The sequence below is a fragment of the Leptodactylus fuscus genome, chromosome 2 (genome assembly GCF_031893055.1).
Source record: "Leptodactylus fuscus isolate aLepFus1 chromosome 2, aLepFus1.hap2, whole genome shotgun sequence".
Lineage (NCBI taxonomy): Eukaryota > Metazoa > Chordata > Amphibia > Anura > Leptodactylidae > Leptodactylus > Leptodactylus fuscus.
In genome coordinates this window covers 139,493,395-139,516,293 of record NC_134266.1, presented here as the reverse complement: position 1 = coordinate 139,516,293, position 22,899 = coordinate 139,493,395, and the positions used below count along the sequence as shown (strand labels likewise).

The 22,899-nt window shown below is 45.6% G+C and overlaps 1 protein-coding gene and 1 long non-coding RNA gene across 4 annotated transcripts in view; one reads left to right on the top strand and one right to left on the bottom strand.

Annotated features, from left to right (window-relative positions):
* The window catches only part of LOC142195214 (uncharacterized), a 37,344-nt gene extending 31,768 nt beyond the window's left edge, over positions 1-5,576 (bottom strand). Inside the window, exons 1-2 of the long non-coding RNA XR_012715074.1 lie at positions 5,523-5,576; positions 3,221-3,338 (exon numbers count right to left, since the gene is read on the bottom strand). This is a non-coding gene — a long non-coding RNA (uncharacterized LOC142195214). The remainder of the gene's footprint in view (positions 1-3,220; positions 3,339-5,522) is intronic.
* A 102-nt stretch (positions 5,577-5,678) lies between these two features.
* RNFT1 (ring finger protein, transmembrane 1) overlaps positions 5,679-22,899 on the top strand; it is a 33,563-nt gene continuing 16,342 nt past the window's right edge. Inside the window, exons 1-2 of one of the 3 annotated variants that reach the window (XM_075264733.1) lie at positions 5,679-5,755; positions 21,582-22,009. In XM_075264733.1, coding sequence (XP_075120834.1) covers positions 21,631-22,009 — 379 coding nt within the window. In that variant the 5' untranslated portion in view covers positions 5,679-5,755; positions 21,582-21,630. Of the gene's footprint in view, positions 5,882-5,918; positions 5,967-21,581; positions 22,010-22,899 lie in introns of those variants that run through there. The other 2 variants (XM_075264732.1, XM_075264734.1) reach the window with 2 other exon arrangements.

Here is a 22,899-nt window from a genome sequence, read left to right as displayed (position 1 = left end):
GGTGGGGGGGGGGGCACTATTATCCTGTGGGTGGAACTATTATCCTATAGGGGGGGGTTACTTTGTTGGGGGCTCTGTTATTTTGTAGGAGCCACAGACTTTATGTATTAGGTTGTTGAATGGGGGCACGAATGGTCTAACGAGGGTAATAAAATGACTAGAGAATTCAGTGCCACTCTGGTGCCCTTTTGTGCTTCTAATTTAGTGTCTTGAGAGCATATTTCTATATTTTGCTTCAGTCAACAAAGCGGATAGGTTCACCCCTGTCTACAACCCAATGAAGCAATACAGTGAAAATCTTTTCATGGATATGTAAATCAGCCAGCATACACACCAGGTATGAACCTGATCTGCCAGATTAACCTATAGACAGCTATAAGTGCTTCTCTGGAACAGCAACCCAACAATGCCCCTGTAGCTGTGGGTGACATTTTGAGCCTGTGTTTGCATTAGAACTGTCTAAAACATATCTCAATTTAACTTTCATTCAGTGAAATCCTAATCCAATTTTGTAGACAGCTTCTATTTCCCAAGGTTTAATTCCTACAATACAGCTCTATATGTGTATAAGGACTTGTTCATACGGCAGAAAAGTTTTCTGCTGTGTGTTTTTTTGTAGCTGCTAACCGCAACGGGATGCCAAAATTCGCCTGCAAAAAACTCTGTGTGAATATACCCCAAATATATTTTTCTTGCTAGGTCTACACAGTGACTTTAGCTGTGACTTCCATTGCACTACCAAAAATAATAATGTCGCCCTGCAATTCATTTATGATTATACGTTAATGGAGCCACGTTGCAATCCCAAGTGCTTTAAAGGAGATATCAAGGCAAAAATAGACAACACGTTTCATTTTTAAATCAGCTGTGGGCAGTGAAAAAAATTTTAAAAATTCATACTTACCTTTCCACGGCGCTCCGGTGCATCCCAACACGGTGTAGTCTTCTCAGTCCAGTGTTGACATAAGACGAAAGTCCCAGCCACACACCTCTGCAAAGGGCATATGATGTCACTACCTGCACACCTGACCACTGAGGCCAATCAGCGGCTTCAGAGGAAGGGAGCCTTCACACGGAGTTTACGCTCCGCTCATTCTGAACGTAAACTCGTTCAGAGTGAGCGGCGTAAAAAACAGATCCCATTGACTTGAATGGGTGCCGGCATACGTTCGTATCCCACTGAAAGACTCCCATTGATTTCAATGGGTAGCGTGCGTATGCCGGCACCCATTCAAGTCAATGGGATCTGGTTTTTACGCCGCTCACTCTGAACGAGTTTACGTTCAGAATGAGCGGAGCGTAAACTCCGTGTGAAGGCTCCCAAACTCAGAAAAAGACCTGTGAGAAAACACCAGAGCAGAAGGACTGGACCATACTGGGAGGACACCAGAGCTTTGGGGACAGGTGAGTCATGTCTGGAACCTACAGTACTGTACCTGTATTAATCTCATTGTGAAGAGCAAATTCCCAGAATGCTGCTTTTTGTGTATGAAATTATCTTTTTCTCTCCACATTATTATTGTTTATTATTATTATTGTTTATTTATATAGCACCATTAATTCCATAGTGCTTTACATTTGGGGGTTTACATACGGTACACAAAATAAACAAACAAATATAATACTAACAATGACCGATTGGAACAAGTGGGATAGAGGGCCCTGCCCACAAGGGCTTACAGTCTATAGTCCACATATCCAGCCATGTCATTTTTGGAATAGAAAAAGTAAATTGATTTTAACTCAAAAAATGTTTAGCAAAATTGTATACATATCTAAGCCAAATTATAGCACAGGAAGAGATTTATAGAACACTTAAAGAGGACCTTTAGCCATTTTGCCCACAGGCAGTGCTATATACTGCCGGAAAGCTGACAGTGCGCTGAGTTCAGCACACTGTCGGCTTTCCCGATGTGGGCCCAGTGTGAAGAGCTTACAGTCCGGTACCGTAGCTCTTCTATGGTCAGAAGGGCGTTTCTGACACTCAGCCAGAGACGTCCTTCTTCACAGCACAGCCAATCGCGCTGTGCTGTGAGAGCCGGGAGGAACTCCCCCCTCCCTCCCTGATAATGCTCGTCTATGGACGAGTACTGCGAGCAGAGGGAGGGGGAGTTCCTCCCGGCTCTCACAGCACAGCGCGATTGGCTGTGCTGTGAAGAAGGACGTCTCTGGCTGAGTGTCAGAAAAGCCCTTCTGACCATAGAAGAGCTACGGTACCGGGACCGTAAGCTCTTCACACCGGGCCCACATCGGGAAAGCCGACAGTGCGCTGAATTCAGCGCACTGTCAACTTTCCGGCAGTATATAGCACTGCCTGTGGGCAAAATGGTGAAAGGTCCTCTTTAAAGGAGTCTATCATTTCAAAAACTCATTTTCAACTAAAGGCACGTTGGAGTAGCCTTTAAAAAGGCTATTCTACTTCTACCTTTACTTCTTTAGTTATCCCCGCCGTTTCTTCAAAATTCTTCTGGTATGCTAATGAGGATCAAAGAGCACCGGGGGCGTTCCTCCAGCTCTCCGAGCACCTCCCTCCCCGCATCAAACCTGTCCATTGCCCCCTTTCATGCTTGTGCTTCATGATCTCCTCCTTTTCACCAAAACATGTGCCTTGCACAGGCCTCTGACGCTACTCTGTACCTATCTAAAATCTTGGGCAAGCGCAATCGGCTCTGCCAACTGTGGGTTCAGGCAGAGCCAACTTTGAATACCCAAGTGACCATTTTGTGGTGGTCTGGAGAACTGATCATACTGAGCATACGAGCACAGTAAGTCTGTGTAGCAGATCACCACAAAATGGCTGCTCGGGTATGCGCAGTTGGCTTCTTTGAGACAAGAATTCATTGACGGTTCCCTAAGAGTGGAGACATGTTGTAAAGATTTCCCCAAGGAACAAGGTGATCTATTTCCAGACTTTCATGATAACCTTCACCGATGTTCTCCCCCCTTTACAAATTATAAATTCTTGCAAAAAAATTCAACAATGAGCTGTGCAGGATAAATATTGTATGAAGTGTGGCTTATGTACAAACAGACAGAGCTTGAATGTGATGTAGACCTGGCTAGCATCTGCACATAAGCTAATGCTTGCCCTGATCATCCCATGGCCGTTTTTTGTTAGGTAACTGAAAAAAACAAGACCCCTGTTCATCAAAAAAACTCATTCTGAGAATCACAATGTCAGTACATAAGTACTTGAATTATGAAATGTATGTAATCTTACCTTATTCCAGGGGCTGCATGGTAGCAATGTATTGTGAAAGCAAAAATCCAACCATGCTTCATGAAAATGATCATCTCTGTTAGCAAAATAGCTGTGCTGATGAGGAGTTACATCCATCCTTATTAAAAAAAATATAATAATACATATTTTAACATAAGATATAGTAATAGTACAATAAACAATATATTCCACATTGCTGTTGCTTGGTACAGTTGAGAAGAAAAGCTACTGAAAAGTTAAAGGGGTGTTTCCCATAAAAAAACCCCCATATACTATAAATGTCTGATAGATGACCCCCGTTTCACATCTGTGTTCGGGTTTCCATTCCACTTTTTCATGCGTATAGGTTTCCGTTCGGATGGTCCCCAAGCGGAATCACCAAACGGAATACTGATTGCAGATGTGAAACGGGCCTGAGGGTCACTATCTCTAGATTGGACCTCTCCCTTCTCCCAAACTCCATATTAAATAATCCTGTCTCGACGACAGTCAAATCAAGACCAATAACAGTGGTTGGGGTAACGAAAACAGACACCATTTTTGGAATGATGACATCCGGGACTGGCGATCTGTTGCCATGACAGCTGGGAGTCAACTCGTCTGGCCTTAATTTGTATGACAGGCAACAAATGCCAGTATTTTGCTCTATCATTGCAATGCATTGAACTAGTGATCAGACCCCCCTGGGGTTCAAGACCTCTAGGAGTCCTGATAATTACAGTATACAAAAAAACAATTAAAAAGAATTAAAAATTATTTGACCTCAGTCCCTTCCCTAGAATATATATAAAAATTAAAAATGTGCAAACCACCAAAATGTTATAACTAAAAAGTACACCTGGCCCAAGTGTCAGAATATGGCGACTTTAAAGGGGTTTTCCGGGCAGAAATTTTTGGTTTTTTTGGACTGATTTCTGGGAGTCTCTGGTTGCTGCTGGCATCCTCTGCATTTGTTTACATGGTGTAACTTCCTCCTGTGTAGCTTCCTGTGTAGCTTCTATACTAGTTGTTTTCACTCAGGTCCCCAACCTCTCTCACACCGTTACACTCTCCCTCCCTGTCTCCCTAGCCTAGCGATCCTGCTCATTACTAGTCCCTCCTACCCTCCCCTGTCTCCCTAGCAAACCTATTCCACCCACTACTAGCAGAGAGGAAGAGGGGAGGAGCCGTTTCAGACGCAGGGAGGCTCGGTAAGTATTGATGAGGATAGGAGAGGGGGAAGAACAATGATGATGTTCTGTTTCAGAAGCGGTGAAATGGAACGTCACCAGATTATCAGAAAGTGTCCCTGTGGCGGTTACATGACCGCTCCAGGGATATGGGTAAGGGTGCTTTCACACGTTGTAACGTGCCGCATGATGTGGCACGTATACGGCGTGTGAGAGTTTGCGCGCCATATACGCTCCCATTGATTTCAATGGGAGTTAGGCTCGTATACGCCGCGTTATTTTGCGGCTGTGATTTTGCGTGGAAATAACGTGGTGTATACGATCCAGGCTCCCATTGAAATCAATGGGAGCTTTTACGGCGTGCAAAGTCTCACACGCCATATACGTGCCACATCACGCGGCACGTTATTCCGTGTGAATGCACCCTAATTATAGATTTTTTTTTAAAGTGATCCTATCATTCAATCATAATTTTTTGCCATTAACATGTCGCAATAGCCTTAAGAAAGGCTATTCTTCTCCTACCTTTCATTGTCTTCTCCACGCCGCCGTTCGCTTGAAAATCCAGTTTTTGTCGGTATGTAAATGAGTTCTCTCACAGCACTGGGGGTGTCCCCAATGCTGCCAGAGAACTCTCCAGCGCCGCCTCCATCTTCTTCTGGAACGAGGTCTTCACCGCGTCTTTTTCCGGCGGCGGCTTGTAACTTCTAGGGCAAAGCTGACTGCGCATGCCCGTGGCCACAAGAAAAATGGCCGCTTACACAGTATTGTATTGTACTGGCTATTGCTCAAAAAGTTGTTTTTAATTAAAAACAAAGCAAGAACCCCCCCTGGAAATTGCATGATTGTCACAGGACATATCAGTTCCCTACTACAATACCAGTGGGGGAGAAACAACACAAAGCTCTTATCAATGCCCACAGGAAATATTTCCTTACATATGTCATGTCCACCATTTTACCTGGCAGGTTCAGTAAATGAACAATGAAGCAAACTACGGTCTTGTATGTCATATAAACTTTGTTACTGCACAGTAAGCCGCAGGGGTTTCCTATGTGCACATATAATAAATATACTATACCTATATTATGTATTATATATTACCTATGTATAATATTATCTAGATTATTCACCTGAGTCTGTCACCATCCCGTTGCTAACACCGATAGACGCCAGCCACCTTGCCCTTGGCAACGACGTAAGCGTCCACCCCTCCCCCATATGACGTAACTAGCGCTCTAACAGGAGCTAGAGTGTAGGAACTTGCTCCTCCTTCTTGATGACGTCACCTTCGTACTTGTCTTGACTGCTGTTCGTCACCCTGTAGCACCCGGAACCTGCGTGTCCCGGAAAGAGCAGTTTACCGGTGAGCCGCCGCCGCCGCCGCCGTGCCCCGCACTATTCACTTGTGACTGTCGCTTTTGATATAGAAATGGGCGGCGACGTTCTCGGCTTTAAGCACCAGAATGAAGCTACGACCAAGTTCTGAGCGGTGAGGACGCGCGCTGTTAGTAAATATTATTGAGACTCGCAGTAACAGGGTCTTCTAGGGACGGCGAAGCTGCAGTCTGTCTCCCGTGAGTGCGTTGTGATGTATGTAGATATCTGTTCTGCTCATGAGAGGGCATTGCTGTGATCTGTACAGGTAAAGGGCTAGGCCACGTTCTTATAGTGACAGGAAAGTCATGACAGCTATAAATATAGGGCGCATGTAAACACTTGTGGTGGCAGGAATGGAGGCGACACATATGTCGTGAGGATGGATCATCATACCAGATTGGTGGGGTTTGGACACTTGATGTCCCCACCGATTAGCAGATCCTAGTAGCTGATATACAGAGAATAGAGCTGGATGCAGACAGTGCAGTGACCAGACCAGGGACTGTGGATCAGCTCTCATTCACTTGAAGGGACTCCTCCACCACTACACAGAGAACAGAACTGTCTGTTCCATTCTTTGTGGATAAGCGACTAATCGATGGGGTTGGCGGGTGTCAGATCACCACAGATCTGATATGAATGACTTATCCTTAGCTCCAACAACCTTGATGGTCTGTAAAAGTGACTGGGTTAAAGGGATTCTATCATTGGTGTCAGTGGTTTTGAGATAAAGACATTCCTATATAGCCTTTAAAAAGCTATTCTACTATTATCACCTTTTTTTGATTCTCCGTTCTACCGTTTTTTCGATTCTACTGTTCCAGGGGTGAACCTATCCCTTTCGCCGCTCGAGGCGAACTACAGAAAGCCGCCCCCCCCCCCCCGATGAGGGGGCAGAGCGAAGGGGTGTGACAGAGCAAAGGGGGCGTGATGAAGCAAAGGGGGCGGGGCTTAGCGCCGTTCGCAGGCAGAGAGCAGGCACTGAGAGGACTTGCTCTCTGCCTGAGCGTGAGGGGAGGCTGCTGGAGCCAAACCACCGCTCGGTACTAAGCCAGTCCAGGACAGCGTGTCCTGGACTGGCTTAGGTAATCAAAAATGCCGCCCTCCCTGGTGTCCTGACATAGCGCCGCCTGAAGCGCTCGCTTCAGGTCGCCTCATGGGATGTGCGGTGCTGCGCATATACAGGGTAGGGCGCATATATATGTGCGCGCATATACATGTGCGCGCATATACAGATATACAGGGTATATGCGCCCTACCCTGTATATGCGCGCACATATTTATGCGCGCACATATTTATGCGCGCACATATTTATGCGCGCACATATATATCCGCCCTACCCTGTATATGCGCCCTACCCTGTATATCTGTATATGTGCGCGCATGTATATGTGCGCGCATGTATATGTGCGCGCATATACAGATATACAGGGTATATGTGCCCTACCCTGTATATGCGCCCTACCCTGTATATGCGCGCACATATTTATGCGCGCACATATTTATGCGCGCACATATTTATGCGCGCACATATTTATGCGCGCACATATTTATGCGCCCTACCCTGTATATGCGCCCTACCCTGTATATCTGTATATGTGCGCGCATGTATATGTGCACGCATATATATGTGCGCGCATATACAGATATACAGGATATATGCGCCCTACCCTGTATATGCGCCCTACCCTGTATATGCGCGCACATATTTATGCGCGCACATATTTATGCGCGCACATATTTATGCGCGCACATATTTATGCGCGCACATATTTATGCGCGCACATATTTATGCGCCCTACCCTGTATATGCGCCCTACCCTGTATATCTGTATATGTGCGCGCATATATATGTGCCCGCATATATATGTGCCCGCATATATATGTGTGCGCATATACAGATATACAGGGTAGGGCGCATATACAGGGTAGGGCGCATAAATATGTGCGCGCATAAATATGTGCGCGCATAAATATGTGCGCGCATAAATATGTGCGCGCATATACAGGGTAGGGCGTATATACAGGGTAGGGCGCATATATATGTAAGCATGATAAATATGTGCGCGCATATACAGGGTAGGGCGCATAAATAAGTGCGCGCATATACAGGGTAGGGCGCATATACAGGGTAGGGCGCATAAATATGTGCGCGCATATACAAGGTAGGGCGTATAAATATGTGCGCGCATAAATAGGTTCGTGCACATAGAGGGTAGGGCGCATATATATGTGCGCGCATATATATGTGCGCGCATATATATGTGCGCGCATATATATGTGCGCGCATATATATGTGCGCGCATATATATGTGCGCGCATATATATGTGCGCGCATATACAGATATACAGGGTATATGCGCCCTACCCTGTATATGCGCGCACATATTTATGCGCGCATACATATGTGTGCGCATAAATATGTGCGCGCATAAATATGTGCGCGCATATACAGGGTAGGGCGTATATACAGGGTAGGGCGTATATACAGGGTAGGGCGCATATATATGTAAGCATAATAAATGCGCGCATATATATGTGCGCGCATATACAGATATACAGGGTATATGTGCCCTACCCTGTATATGCGCGCACATATTTATGCGCGCACATATTTATGCGCGCACATATTTATGCGCGCACATATATATCCGCCATACCCTGTATATGCGCCCTACCCTGTATATCTGTATATGTGCGCGCATGTATATGTGCGCGCATGTATATGTGCGCGCATATACAGATATACAGGGTATATGCGCCCTACCCTGTGTATGCGCGCACATATGTATGCGCGCACATGTGTATGCGCGCACATGTGTATGCGCGCACATGTGTATGCGCGCACATGTGTATGCGCGCACATGTGTATGCGCGCACATGTGTATGCGCGCACATGTGTATGCGCGCACATGTGTATGCGCGCACATGTGTATGCGCGCACATGTGTATGCGCGCACATGTGTATGCGCGCACATGTGTATGCGCGCACATATGTATGCGCGCACATATGTATGCGCGCACATATGTATGCGCGCACATATGTATGCGCGCACATATGTATGCGCGCACATATGTATGCGCGCACATATGTATGCGCGCACATATGTATGCGCGCACATATGTATGCGCGCACATATGTATGCGCGCACATATGTATGCGCGCACATATGTATGCGCCCTACCCTGTATATGCGCCCTACCCTGTATATCTGTATATGTGCGCGCATATATATGTGCCCGCATATATATGTGCTCGCATATACAGATATACAGGGTAGGGCGCATATACAGGGTAGGGTGGATAAATATGTGCGCGCATAAATATGTGCGCGCATAAATATGTGCGCGCATAAATATGTGCGCGCATAAATATGTGCGCGCATAAATATGTGCGCGCATAAATATGTGCGCGCATAAATATGTGCGCGCATAAATATGTGCGCGCATAAATATGTGCGCGCATAAATATGTGCGCGCATAAATATGTGCGCGCATAAATATGTGCGCGCATAAATATGTGCGCGCATAAATATGTGCGCGCATAAATCTGTGCGCGCATAAATCTGTGCGCGCATAAATCTGTGCGCGCATAAATATGTGCGCGCATATACAGGGTAGGGCGTATATACAGGGTAGGGCGTATATACAGGGTAGGGCGCATATATATGTGCGCGCATATACAGATATACATATTTATGCGCGCACATATTTATGCGCACACATATTTATGCGCGCACATATTTATGCGCGCACATATTTATGCGCGCACATATATATCCGCCCTACCCTGTATATGCGCCGTACCCTGTATATCTGTATATGTGCGCGCATATATATGTGCCCGCATATATATGTGTGCGCATATACAGGGTAGGGCGCATATACAGGGTAGGGCGGATATATATGTGCGCGCATAAATATGTGCGCGCATAAATATGTGCGCGCATAAATATGTGCGCGCATAAATATGTGCGCGCATAAATATGTGCGCGCATAAATATGTGCGCGCATAAATATGTGCGCGCATAAATATGTGCGCGCATAAATATGTGCGCGCATAAATATGTGCGCGCATAAATATGTGCGCGCATAAATATGTGCGCGCATATACAGGGTAGGGCGCATATACAGGGTAGGGTGGATAAATATGTGCGCGCATAAATATGTGCGCGCATAAATATGTGCGCGCATAAATATGTGCGCGCATAAATATGTGCGCGCATAAATATGTGCGCGCATAAATATGTGCGCGCATAAATATGTGCGCGCATAAATATGTGCGCGCATAAATATGTGCGCGCATAAATATGTGCGCGCATAAATATGTGCGCGCATAAATATGTGCGCGCATATACAGGGTAGGGCGTATATACAGGGTAGGGCGCATATATATGTAAGCATAATAAATGTGCGCGCATATATATGTGCGCGCATATATATGTGCGCGCATATATATGTGCGCGCATATATATGTGCGCGCATATACAGATATACAGGGTATATGTGCCCTACCCTGTATATGCGCGCACATATTTATGCGCGCACATATTTATGCGCGCACATATTTATGCGCGCACATATTTATGCGCGCACATATATATCCGCCATACCCTGTATATGCGCCCTACCCTGTATATCTGTATATGTGCGCGCATGTATATGTGCGCGCATGTATATGTGCGCGCATGTATATGTGCGCGCATGTATATGTGCGCGCATATACAGATATACAGGGTATATGCGCCCTACCCTGTATATGCGCGCACATATTTATGCGCGCACATATTTATGCGCGCACATATTTATGCGCGCACATATTTATGCGCGCACATATTTATGCGCGCACATATTTATGCGCGCACATATTTATGCGCGCACATATTTATGCGCGCACATATTTATGCGCGCACATATTTATGCGCGCACATATATATCCGCCCTACCCTGTATATGCGCCCTACCCTGTATATCTGTATATGTGCGCGCATATATATGTGCCCGCATATATATGTGCCCGCATATATATGTGTGCGCATATACAGATATACAGGGTAGGGCGCATATACAGGGTAGGGCGGATATATATGTGCGCGCATAAATATGTGCGCGCATAAATATGTGCGCGCATAAATATGTGCGCGCATAAATATGTGCGCGCATAAATATGTGCGCGCATATACAGGGTAGGGCGTATATACAGGGTAGGGCGCATATATATGTAAGCATGATAAATATGTGCGCGCATATACAGGGTAGGGCGCATAAATAAGTGCGCGCATATACAGGGTAGGGCGCATAAATATGTGCGCGCATATACAGGGTAGGGCGTATAAATATGTGCGCGCATAAATAGGTTCGTGCACATAGAGGGTAGGGCGCATATATATGTGCGCGCATATATATGTGCGCGCATATATATGTGCGCGCATATATATGTGCGCGCATATATATGTGCGCGCATATATATGTGCGCGCATATACAGATATACAGGGTATATGCGCCCTACCCTGTATATGCGCGCACATATTTATGCGCGCACATATTTATGCGCGCACATATTTATGCGCCCTACCCTGTATATGCGCCCTACCCTGTATATGCGCCCTACCCTGTATATCTGTATATGTGCGCGCATATATATGTGCGCGCATATATATGTGCGCGCATATATATGTGCGCGCATATACAGATTTACAGGGTATATGCGCCCTACCCTGCGCGCACATATGTATGCGCGCACATATGTATGCGCGCACATATGTATGCGCGCACATATGTATGCGCGCACATATGTATGCGCGCACATATGTATGCGCGCACATATGTATGCGCGCACATATGTATGCGCGCACATATGTATGCGCGCACATATGTATGCGCGCACATATGTATGCGCGCACATATGTATGCGCGCACATATGTATGCGCGCACATATGTATGCGCGCACATATGTATGCGCGCACATATGTATGCGCGCACATATGTATGCGCGCACATATGTATGCGCGCACATATGTATGCGCGCACATATGTATGCGCGCACATATGTATGCGCGCACATATGTATGCGCGCACATATGTATGCGCCCTACCCTGTATATGCGCCCTACCCTGTATATCTGCATATATATGTGCCCGCATATATATGTGCCCGCATATATATGTGTGCGCATATACAGATATACAGGGTAAAGCGCATATACAGGGTAGGGTGGATAAATATGTGCGCGCATAAATATGTGCGCGCATAAATATGTGCGCGCATAAATATGCGCGCATAAATATGTGCGCGCATAAATATGTGCGCGCATAAATATGTGCGCGCATAAATATGTGCGCGCATAAATATGTGCGTGCATATACAGGGTAGGGCGTATATACAGGGTAGGGCGCATATATATGTAAGCATAATAAATATGTGCGCGCATATACAGGGTAGGGCGCATAAATATGTGCGCGCATATACAGGGTAGGGCGCATAATTTTGTGCTCGCATAAATATGTGCGCGCATAAATATGTGTGCGCATATACAGGGTAGGGCGCATAAATATGTGCGTGCATAAATATGTGCGCGCATATACAGGGTAGGGCGCATAATTTTGTGCTCGCATAAATATGTGCTCGCATAAATATGTGCGCGCATAAATATGTGTGCGCATATACAGGGTAGGGCGCATAAATATGTGCGTGCATAAATATGTGCGCGCATATACAGGGTAGGGCGCATAAATTTGTGCGCGAATAAATATGTGCGCTCATATACAGGGTAGGGCGCATAAACATGTGCGCGCATAAACATGTGCGCGCATAAATATGTGCGCGCATATACAGATATACAGGGTAGGGCGCATGTACAGGGTAGGGCGGATATATATGTGCGCGCATAAATATGTGCGCGCATATACAGGGTAGGGCGCATAAATATGTGCACACATATACAGGGTAGGGCGTATATACAGGGTAGGGCGCATATATATGTAAGCATAATAAATATGTGCGCGCATATACAGGGTAGGGCGCATAAATAAGCGCGCGCATATACAGGGTAGGGTGCATATACAGGGTAGGGCGCATAAATATGTGCGCGCATATACAGGGTAGGGCGCATAAATATGTGCGTGCATATTTATGTGAGCGCATATATATGTGTGAGCATAAATATGTGCGCACATATACAGGGTAGGGCGCATAAATTTGTGCGCAAATAAATATGTGCGCGCATATACAGGGTAGGGCGCATATATATGTGCGCGCATATACAGATATACAGGGTAGGGCGCATATACAGGGTAGGGCGCATATATATGTGCGTGCATATATATGTGCGCGCATATACAGATATACAGGGTATATGCGCCCTACGCTGTATATGCGCGCACATATTTATGCGCGCACATATTTATGCGCCCTACCCTGTATATGCGCCCTACCCTGTATATCTGTATATGTGCGCGCATATATATGTGCGCGCATATGTATGTGCGCGCATATACAGATATACAGGGTATATGCGCCCTACCCTGTATATGCGCGCACATATTTATGCGCGCACATATTTATGCGCGCACATATTTATGCGCGCACATATTTATGCGCGCACATATTTATGCGCCCTACCCTGTATATGCGCCCTACCCTGTATATCTGTATATGTGCGCGCATATATATGTGCCCGCATATATATGTGCCCGCATATATATGTGCCCGCATATATATGTGCCCGCATATACAGATATACAGGGTAGGGCGCATATACAGGGTAGGGCGCATAAATATGTGCGCGCATAAATATGTGTGCGCATATACAGGGTAGGGCGTATATACAGGGTAGGGCGCATATATATGTAAGCATGAGAAATATGTGCGCGCATATACAGGGTAGGGCGCATAAATAAGTGCGCGCATATACAGGGTAGAGCGCATATACAGGGTAGGGCGCATAAATATGTGCGCGCATATACAGGGTAGGGCGCATAAATATGTGCGTGCATATTTATGTGCGCGCATATATATGTGTGAGCATAAATATGTGCGCACATACAGGGTAGGGCGCATAATTTTGTGCGCGCATAAATATGTGCGCGCATAAATATGTGCGCGCATAAATATGTGCGCATATACAGGGTAGGGCGCATAAATATGTCGTGCATAAATATGTGCGCACATATACAGGGTAGGGCGCATAAATTTGTGCGCGAATAAATATGTGCGCGCATATACAGGGTAGGGCGCATATATATGTGCGCGCATAAATATGTGCGCGCTTAAATATGTGCGCGCATATACAGATATACAGGGTAGGGCGCATGTACAGGGTAGGGCGGATATATATGTGCGCACAAAAATATATGCGTGCATAAATATGTGCGCGCATATACAGGGTAGGGCGCATAAATATGTGCACACATATACAGGGTAGGGCGTATATACAGGGTAGGGCGCATATATATGTAAGCATAATAAATATGTGCGCACATATACAGGGTAGCGCGCATAAATAAGTGCGCGCATATACAGGGTAGGGTGCATATACAGGGTAGGGCGCATAAATATGTGCGCGCATAAATATGTGCGTGCATATACAGGGTAGGGCGCATAAATATGTGCGCGCATATACAGGGTAGGGCGCATAAATATGTGCGTGCATATACAGGGTAGGGCGCATAAATATGTGCGCGCATATACAGGGTAGGGCGCATAATTTTGTGCTCGCATAAATATGTGCGCGCATAAATATGTGTGCGCATATACAGGGTAGGGCGCATAAATATGTGCGTGCATAAATATGTGCGCGCATATACAGGGTAGGGCGCATAATTTTGTGCTCGCATAAATATGTGCTCGCATAAATATGTGCGCGCATAAATATGTGTGCGCATATACAGGGTAGGGCGCATAAATATGTGCGTGCATAAATATGTGCGCGCATATACAGGGTAGGGCGCATAAATTTGTGCGCGAATAAATATGTGCGCTCATATACAGGGTAGGGCGCATAAACATGTGCGCGCATAAACATGTGCGCGCATAAATATGTGCGCGCATATACAGATATACAGGGTAGGGCGCATGTACAGGGTAGGGCGGATATATATGTGCGCGCATAAATATGTGCGCGCATATACAGGGTAGGGCGCATAAATATGTGCACACATATACAGGGTAGGGCGTATATACAGGGTAGGGCGCATATATATGTAAGCATAATAAATATGTGCGCGCATATACAGGGTAGGGCGCATAAATAAGCGCGCGCATATACAGGGTAGGGTGCATATACAGGGTAGGGCGCATAAATATGTGCGCGCATATACAGGGTAGGGCGCATAAATATGTGCGTGCATATTTATGTGAGCGCAAATATATATGTGTGAGCATAAATATGTGCGCACATATACAGGGTAGGGCGCATAAATTTGTGCGCAAATAAATATGTGCGCGCATATACAGGGTAGGGCGCATATATATGTGCGCGCATATACAGATATACAGGGTAGGGCGCATATACAGGGTAGGGCGCATATATATGTGCGTGCATATATATGTGCGCGCATATACAGATATACAGGGTATATGCGCCCTACCCTGTATATGCGCGCACATATTTATGCGCGCACATATTTATGCGCGCACATATTTATGCGCGCACATATTTATGCGCGCACATTTATGCGCCCTACCCTGTATATATGTATATGTGCGCGCATATATATGTGCGCACATATGTATGTGCGCGCATATACAGATATACAGGGTATATGCGCCCTACCCTGTATATGCACGCACATATTTATGCGCGCACATATTTATGCGCGCACATATTTATGCGCGCACATATTTATGCGCGCACATATTTATGCGCCCTACCCTGTATATGCGCCCTACCCTGTATATCTGTATATGTGCGCGCATATATATGTGCGCGCATATATATGTGCCCGCATATATATGTGCCCGCATATATATGTGCCCGCATATATATGTGCCCGCATATATATGTGCCCGCATATACAGATATACAGGGTAGGGCGCATATACAGGGTAGGGCGCATAAATATGTGCGCGCATAAATATTTGCGCGCATAAATATGTGTGCGCATAAATATGTGTGCGCATATACAGGGTAGGGCGTATATACAGGGTAGGGCGCATATATATGTAAGCATGAGAAATATGTGCGCGCATATACAGGGTAGGGCGCATAAATAAGTGCGCGCATATACAGGGTAGGGCGCATATACAGGGTAGGGCGCATAAATATGTGCGCGCATATACAGGGTAGGGCGCATAAATATGTGCGTGCATATTTATTTGCGCGCATATATATGTGTGAGCATAAATATGTGCGCACATACAGGGTAGGGCGCATAATTTTGTGCGCGCATAAATATGTGCTCGCATAAATATGTGCGCGCATAAATATGTGCGCATATACAGGGTAGGGCGCATAAATATGTTGTGCATAAATATGTGCGCGCATATACAGGGTAGGGCGCATAAATTTGTGCGCGAATAAATATGTGCGCGCATATACAGGGTAGGGCGCATATATATGTGCGCGCATAAATATGTGCGCGCTTAAATATGTGCGCGCATATACAGATATACAGGGTAGGGCGCATGTACAGGGTAGGGCGGATATATATGTGCGCGCATAAATATGTGCGCACAAAAATATATGCGTGCATAAATATGTGCGCGCATATACAGGGTAGGGCGCATAAATATGTGCTCACATATACAGGGTAGGGCGTATATACAGGGTAGGGCGCATATATATGTAAGCATAATAAATATGTGCGCACATATACAGGGTAGCGCGCATAAATAAGTGCGCGCATATACAGGGTAGGGTGCATATACAGGGTAGAGCGCATAAATATGTGCGCGCATAAATATGTGCGTGCATATACAGGGTAGGGCGCATAAATATGTGCGCGCATATACAGGGTAGGGCGCATAAATATGTGCGTGCATATACAGGGTAGGGCGCATAAATATGTGCGCGCATATACAGGGTAGGGCGCATAAATATGTGCGCGCATATACAGGGTAGGGCGCATAAATATGTGCGCGCATAAATAGGTTCGTGCCTATAGAGGGTAGGGCGCATAAATATGTGCGCGCATATAGCGCGTAGGGCGCATATTTATGTGCGCGCATATTTATGTGCACGCATATATATGTGCGCGCTGAAATATATGCGCGCATATACAGGGTAGTGCCCATAAATTTGTGCGCGCATAAATATGTGCTCGCATAAATATGTGTGTGAATATACAGGGTAGCGCGCATAAATATGTACGTGCATAAATATCCGCGCATATATAGGGTAGGGCGCATAAATATATGCGCCCTACCCTGTATATCTGTATATGCGCACACATATATATGCGGGCACATATATATGCGGGCACATATATATGCGGGCACATATTTATGCGCGCACATATATATCCGCCCTACCCTGTATATCTGTATATGTGCCCGCATATATATGTGCCCGCATATATATGTGCCCGCATATATATGTGCCCGCATATATATGTGCCCGCATATATATGTGCCCGCATATATATGTGCCCGCATATACAGATATACAGGGTAGGGCGGATATACAGGGTAGGGCGGATATACAGGGTAGGGCGGATATACAGGGTAGGGCGGATATACAGGGTAGGGCGCATAAATATGTGCGCGCATAAATATGTGCGCGCATAAATATGTGCGCGCATATACAGGGTAGGGCGCATAAATTTGTGCGCGCATATACAGGGTAGGGCGCATATACAGGGTAGGGCGCATAAATATGTGCGCGCATATACAGGGTAGGGCGCATAAATCTGTGCGCGCATATACAGGGTAGGGCGTATATACAGGGTAGGGCGCATATATATGTAAGCATAATAAATATGTGCGCGCATATACAGGGTAGGGCGCATAAATAAGTGCGCGCATATACAGGGTAGGGCGCATATACAGGGTAGGGCGCATAAATATGTGCGCGCATATACAGGGTAGGGCGCATAAATATGTGCGCGCATATACAGGGTAGGGCGCATAAATATGTGCGTGCATATTTATGTGCGCGCATATATATGTGTGAGCATAAATATGTGCGCACATATACAGGGTAGGGCGCATAATTTTGTGCGCGCATAAATATGTGCGCGCATAAATATGTGTGCGCATATACAGGGTAGGGCGCATAAATATGTTGTGCATAAATATGTGCGCGCATATACAGGGTAGGGCGCATAAATTTGTGCGCGAATAAATATGTGCGCGCATATACAGGGTAGGGCGCATATATATGTGCGCGCATATATATGTGCGCGCATATATATGTGCGCGCATAAATATGTGCGCGCATAAATATGTGCGCGCATAAATATGTGCGCGCATAAATATGTGCGCGCATATACAGATATACAGGGTTGGGCGCATGTACAGGGTAGGGCGGATATATATGTGCGCGCATAAATATGTGCGCACAAAGATATATGCGTGCATAAATATGTGCGCGCATATACAGGGTAGGGCGCATAAATATGTGCACACATATACAGGGTAGGGCGTATATACAGGGTAGGGCGCATATATATGTAAGCATAATAAATATGTGCGTGCATATACAGGGTAGGGCGCATAAATAAGCGCGCATAAATAAGTGCGCGCATATACAGGGTAGGGTGCATATACAGGGTAGGGCGCATAAATATGTGCGCGCATATACAGGGTAGGGCGCATAAATATGTGCGCGCATAAATATGTGCGTGCATATACAGTGTAGGGTGCATAAATATGTGCGCGCATATACAGGGTAGGGCGCATAAATATGTGCGCGCATATATATGTGCGCGCATATACAGATATACAGGGTAGGGCGCATGTACAGGGTAGGGCGCATAAATATGTGCGTGCATATACAGTGCAGGGCGCATAAATATGTGCGCGTATATACAGGGTAGGGCGCATAAATAAGCGCGCATAAATAAGTGCGTGCATATACAGTGTAGGGCGCATAAATATGTGCGCGCATATACAGGGTAGGGCGCATAAATATGTGCGCGCATATATATGTGCGCGCATATACAGATATACAGGGTAGGGCGCATAAATATGTGTGCGCATAAATATGTGCGCGCATATACAGGGTAGGGCGCATATATATGTGTGCGCATAAATATGTGCGCGCATATATATGTGCGCGCATATACAGGGTAGCGCGGATAAATATGTGCGCGGATAAATATGTGCGCGCATGAATATGTGCACACATATACAGGGTAGGGCGTATATACAGGGTAGGGCGCATATATATTTGCGTGCATATATATGTTAGCATAATAAATATTTGCGCGCATAAATAAGTGTGCGCATAAATAAGAGCGCGCATATACAGGGTAGGGCGCATGTACAGGGTAGGGCGCATAAATATGTGCCCGCATAAATATGTGCCCGCATAAATATGTGCACACATATACAGAGTAGGGCGTATATACAGGGTAGGGCGCATATATATGTGCACGCATATATATGTAAGCATAATAAATATTTGCGCGCATATACAGGGTAGGGCGCATAAATAAGTGCGCACATAAATAAGTGCGCGCATAAATAAGTGCGTGCATAAATAAGTGCGCGCATATACAGGGTAGGGCACATGTACAGGGTAGGGCGCATAAATATGTGCGCGCATAAATATGTGCGCGCATATACAGGGTAGGGTGCATAAATATGTGCGCGCATAAATATGTGCGCGCATATACAGGGTAGGGTGCATAAATATGTGCGCGCATAAATATGTGCGCGCATATACAGGGTACGGCGCATAAATATGTGCGTGCATAAATATGTGCACGCATATACAGGGTAGGGCGCATAAATTTGTGCGCGAATAAATATGTGCGTGCATAAATATGTGCGCGCATATACAGGGGTGAACCTATCCCTTTTGCCGCCCGAGGCGAACTACAGAAAGCCGCCCCCCCCCCCCCCAGATGAGGGGGCGGAGCGAAGGGGCGTGGTGGAGCGAAGGGGGCGGGGCTTAGCGCCGTTCGCAGGCAGAGAGCAGGCACTGAGAGGACTTGCTCTCTGCCTGAGCGTGAGGGGAGGCTGCTGGAGCAGCGCTGCTCCAGTGGCCTCCCCAAACCACCACTCGGTGCTAAGGTAAGGCTTAGGTAATCAAAAATGCCGCCCTCCCTGGGGTCCTGACATAGCACCGCCTGAAGCGCTTGCTTCAGGTCGCCTCATGGGATGTGCGGCGCTGTACTGTTCCGTTGTAATCTGGTTAATTACTTTATGTAAATGAGTCCACCGAGCACCCTGGGCTTTCCCCAGGGCCTTTGAGCTCCCCCCATATCATACCTTTATTCACGACCCTCCATTGCTTGTGCTTCGTCTACCCTCCTCCTCCCTGGATGTTCTTCCTGCCAGATCGCGCGGCTGCATTTGAATTCTCGGGCATGCGCAGTTCCGTTCCGTTCAACATCCTTGGTCTCCTGGAGCTCTGAGATCCTCCTCCTCTGCAGATTGATGCAGTAGGTCTTCAGCAGGTATCACTAGCTAAGCAGGAAGTTCTATTCAACTATATTAGCATCCTAAGGATGCTGATGTAGTTAAAAGGAAGCATTCAGCCATTTCCCCACTGGATTGTTGTGACACCCCTGATGGGGTCTTCACCGCACCCCGGTTGGGAATCGCTGGTGGAGCAGTAAAATTCACATGAAACGTACAGTTCACATTGATTCTCTATATATAGGTAAGCAAAATAAAATAAATAAAATTCCTTTTTGCATGTAACCTAACTCTTTCAAGTGAGTCTTCCTCTATTTTTGTAGTAAAGTTCTGTCCAGAAAATGCACTGGGAAGTTTTACAATTACTTTGTATAATCCCATGTAATTTCTCATTGGTTTATTAGGTTTGTGCTTTTGTTACTAGTTAAAATATTGCCACATGTTAACCTATTCTGGACATCAAGGAAAAACTAAAACAATTTAGGGTACCACATCATACAGAGCATCCCCACAGTACATATCCTGCAGGGAAGGATTGGAGAACTCACTTATAGCACTATAAAACCCCAAATTCTAGTAGTTTTAATATTATAACTGTAGTAGTTTATACCGGTTTGTCTATAAGTGATAAATGTTCACAGTGGAAATTAATGCTGGGTAGAATCCCGGTTGGTTCCCTAATAAATTTGATATTAATTGACAATTCAAGTGTTTATAAATACTGATATGGGGATTTGCTTTTTAGGGGGCGTTCACACTACCGTCTGTGTCCGACAGGAAGTGTCCGCTCCTAGTGTCCGTTCAAAATCTCGCACGGACATTAGGAGCGGACACTAGCTGTGTCCGTGACACTTGTCATTTATTTAAATGGCGATCGGGTGCGTTCTTTTGCACTCCGTGCCCTTCCTTCACTGTCCGCATGTAAAGATGTCCGACTTTTCAAGCGGACAGAAAAACCCGACATGTAGAGTTTTTCTGTCCGCTTGAAAAGTCGGACACCTTTACATGCGGACAGTGAAGGAAGGGCACGGAGTGCAAAAGAACGCACCCGATCGCCATTTAAATAAATGACACGTGTCATGGACACAGCTAGTGTCCGCTCCTAATGTCCGTGCGAGATTTTGAACGGACACTAGGAGCGGACACTACCTGTCGGACACAGACAGTAGTGTGAACGCTCCCTTAGCAGTGCTTTAGCGGTAATATTTATTTGAGTGATGTGTTTTTTGTATATGATGCTTTGCGCCTATGTTCTCATGTATACGGTATATTCTTTCCATTTCAGGAAATGTAGCAGTGTGGCTTGTAAGCTAGAAGAAAAGGGGACTGTCACCATGCAGGCAAACTCTGGACATGCCCATGAGACAGGAAATGGTGATGGCTTGCCCTGCCTTTCTCTCCCTGTTAACCGTTCACCAGCAGAAGGTTCCAACAGCTCTGGAGATGTAGCAATAAATGTACATTCATCAAATTCTGAAAGTGGCACAAGATCTGGCCCAAGACATGCCAGACCAACCATACGGTTACAGAGTCGACATGGTCATACACACGCAAATAATAATGATGCCAGTGGGCAAGACGATTCAAATAACACAGACACAAGAGAACATGGCAACAGTATCTCGGAGGTCCTGCATGTCTATCAGTGGTTGGATAAAAGTTTTCCCTATATTTTAATCTTTAGTGCCAAACTTATTGTCCAGCACCTAACAGGTACTAATAATTTTCACTCATAATGTACAAACATTGTTGCTTTTTTGCTGCAGTGTTTGAGCCAGAATCTGGAGTGGATTAAGCTGGAAGTATTTGTATAAATTGTTCCTTTTATATTTTCACTTTCTTCTTAAGCCAACTTTGTCTTTGGCTTAAAAGAACAAAATCTGTAACAAAAAAAAAAAAAAAAAAAAGCTTCAGCCTTCAGCGCTACACAAAATAATTTAAATGGTTAACCTCAAAATTCAATAAAATTAATATTTGTGTCATTGAAGGGGTATTTTCAACTGGGGCAGAAGTGACATATCCACAAGATCAGGGTGGCACTCCATTTTTTTTTCCAGCAGAATAATAATACTCCTCTTATCTTTTTGAAGAGTACTTTATAATTTGTTTTGTTTGTTTTTTTTAAAGTACTCGTTCCGTGTTATATCTGCCTCAGGCTGCCTGTTGTTCATTAACCCCAGCTAATGCCACCCAGGGCTAATTAAAACCTGAACAGACACCTAGCCCAAAATTTACTAGTGCCTACAGTTCACCTCTTGCAAAAGGCTGCTTACCAAACATTGGCAGAGTTGTTAAAGATGGCTGTATCGCCATTTCCCTTCACAGTGACCTCACATTGGCTCATTGATGAATGGTGCTGTAACCTACCCAAAACGATCAGGCTTGTTACTGATAACCAATCTCTTTGCTCACCACCTACTCTTGGCCGCAAGAATCTAGCTTGGACATGTTGGGCACCAGCGGTGTGGCTGTGCTCTTTGCAGCACTCATCAAGTGAATGGAAATGTTCCATGTGTATTATTGCACACGAGACTTTTTTTTTCCCTCCCCCAAAGCATTAAATGACACAGGTACAGATGTTATTGCAATCTCTGGACATGAAT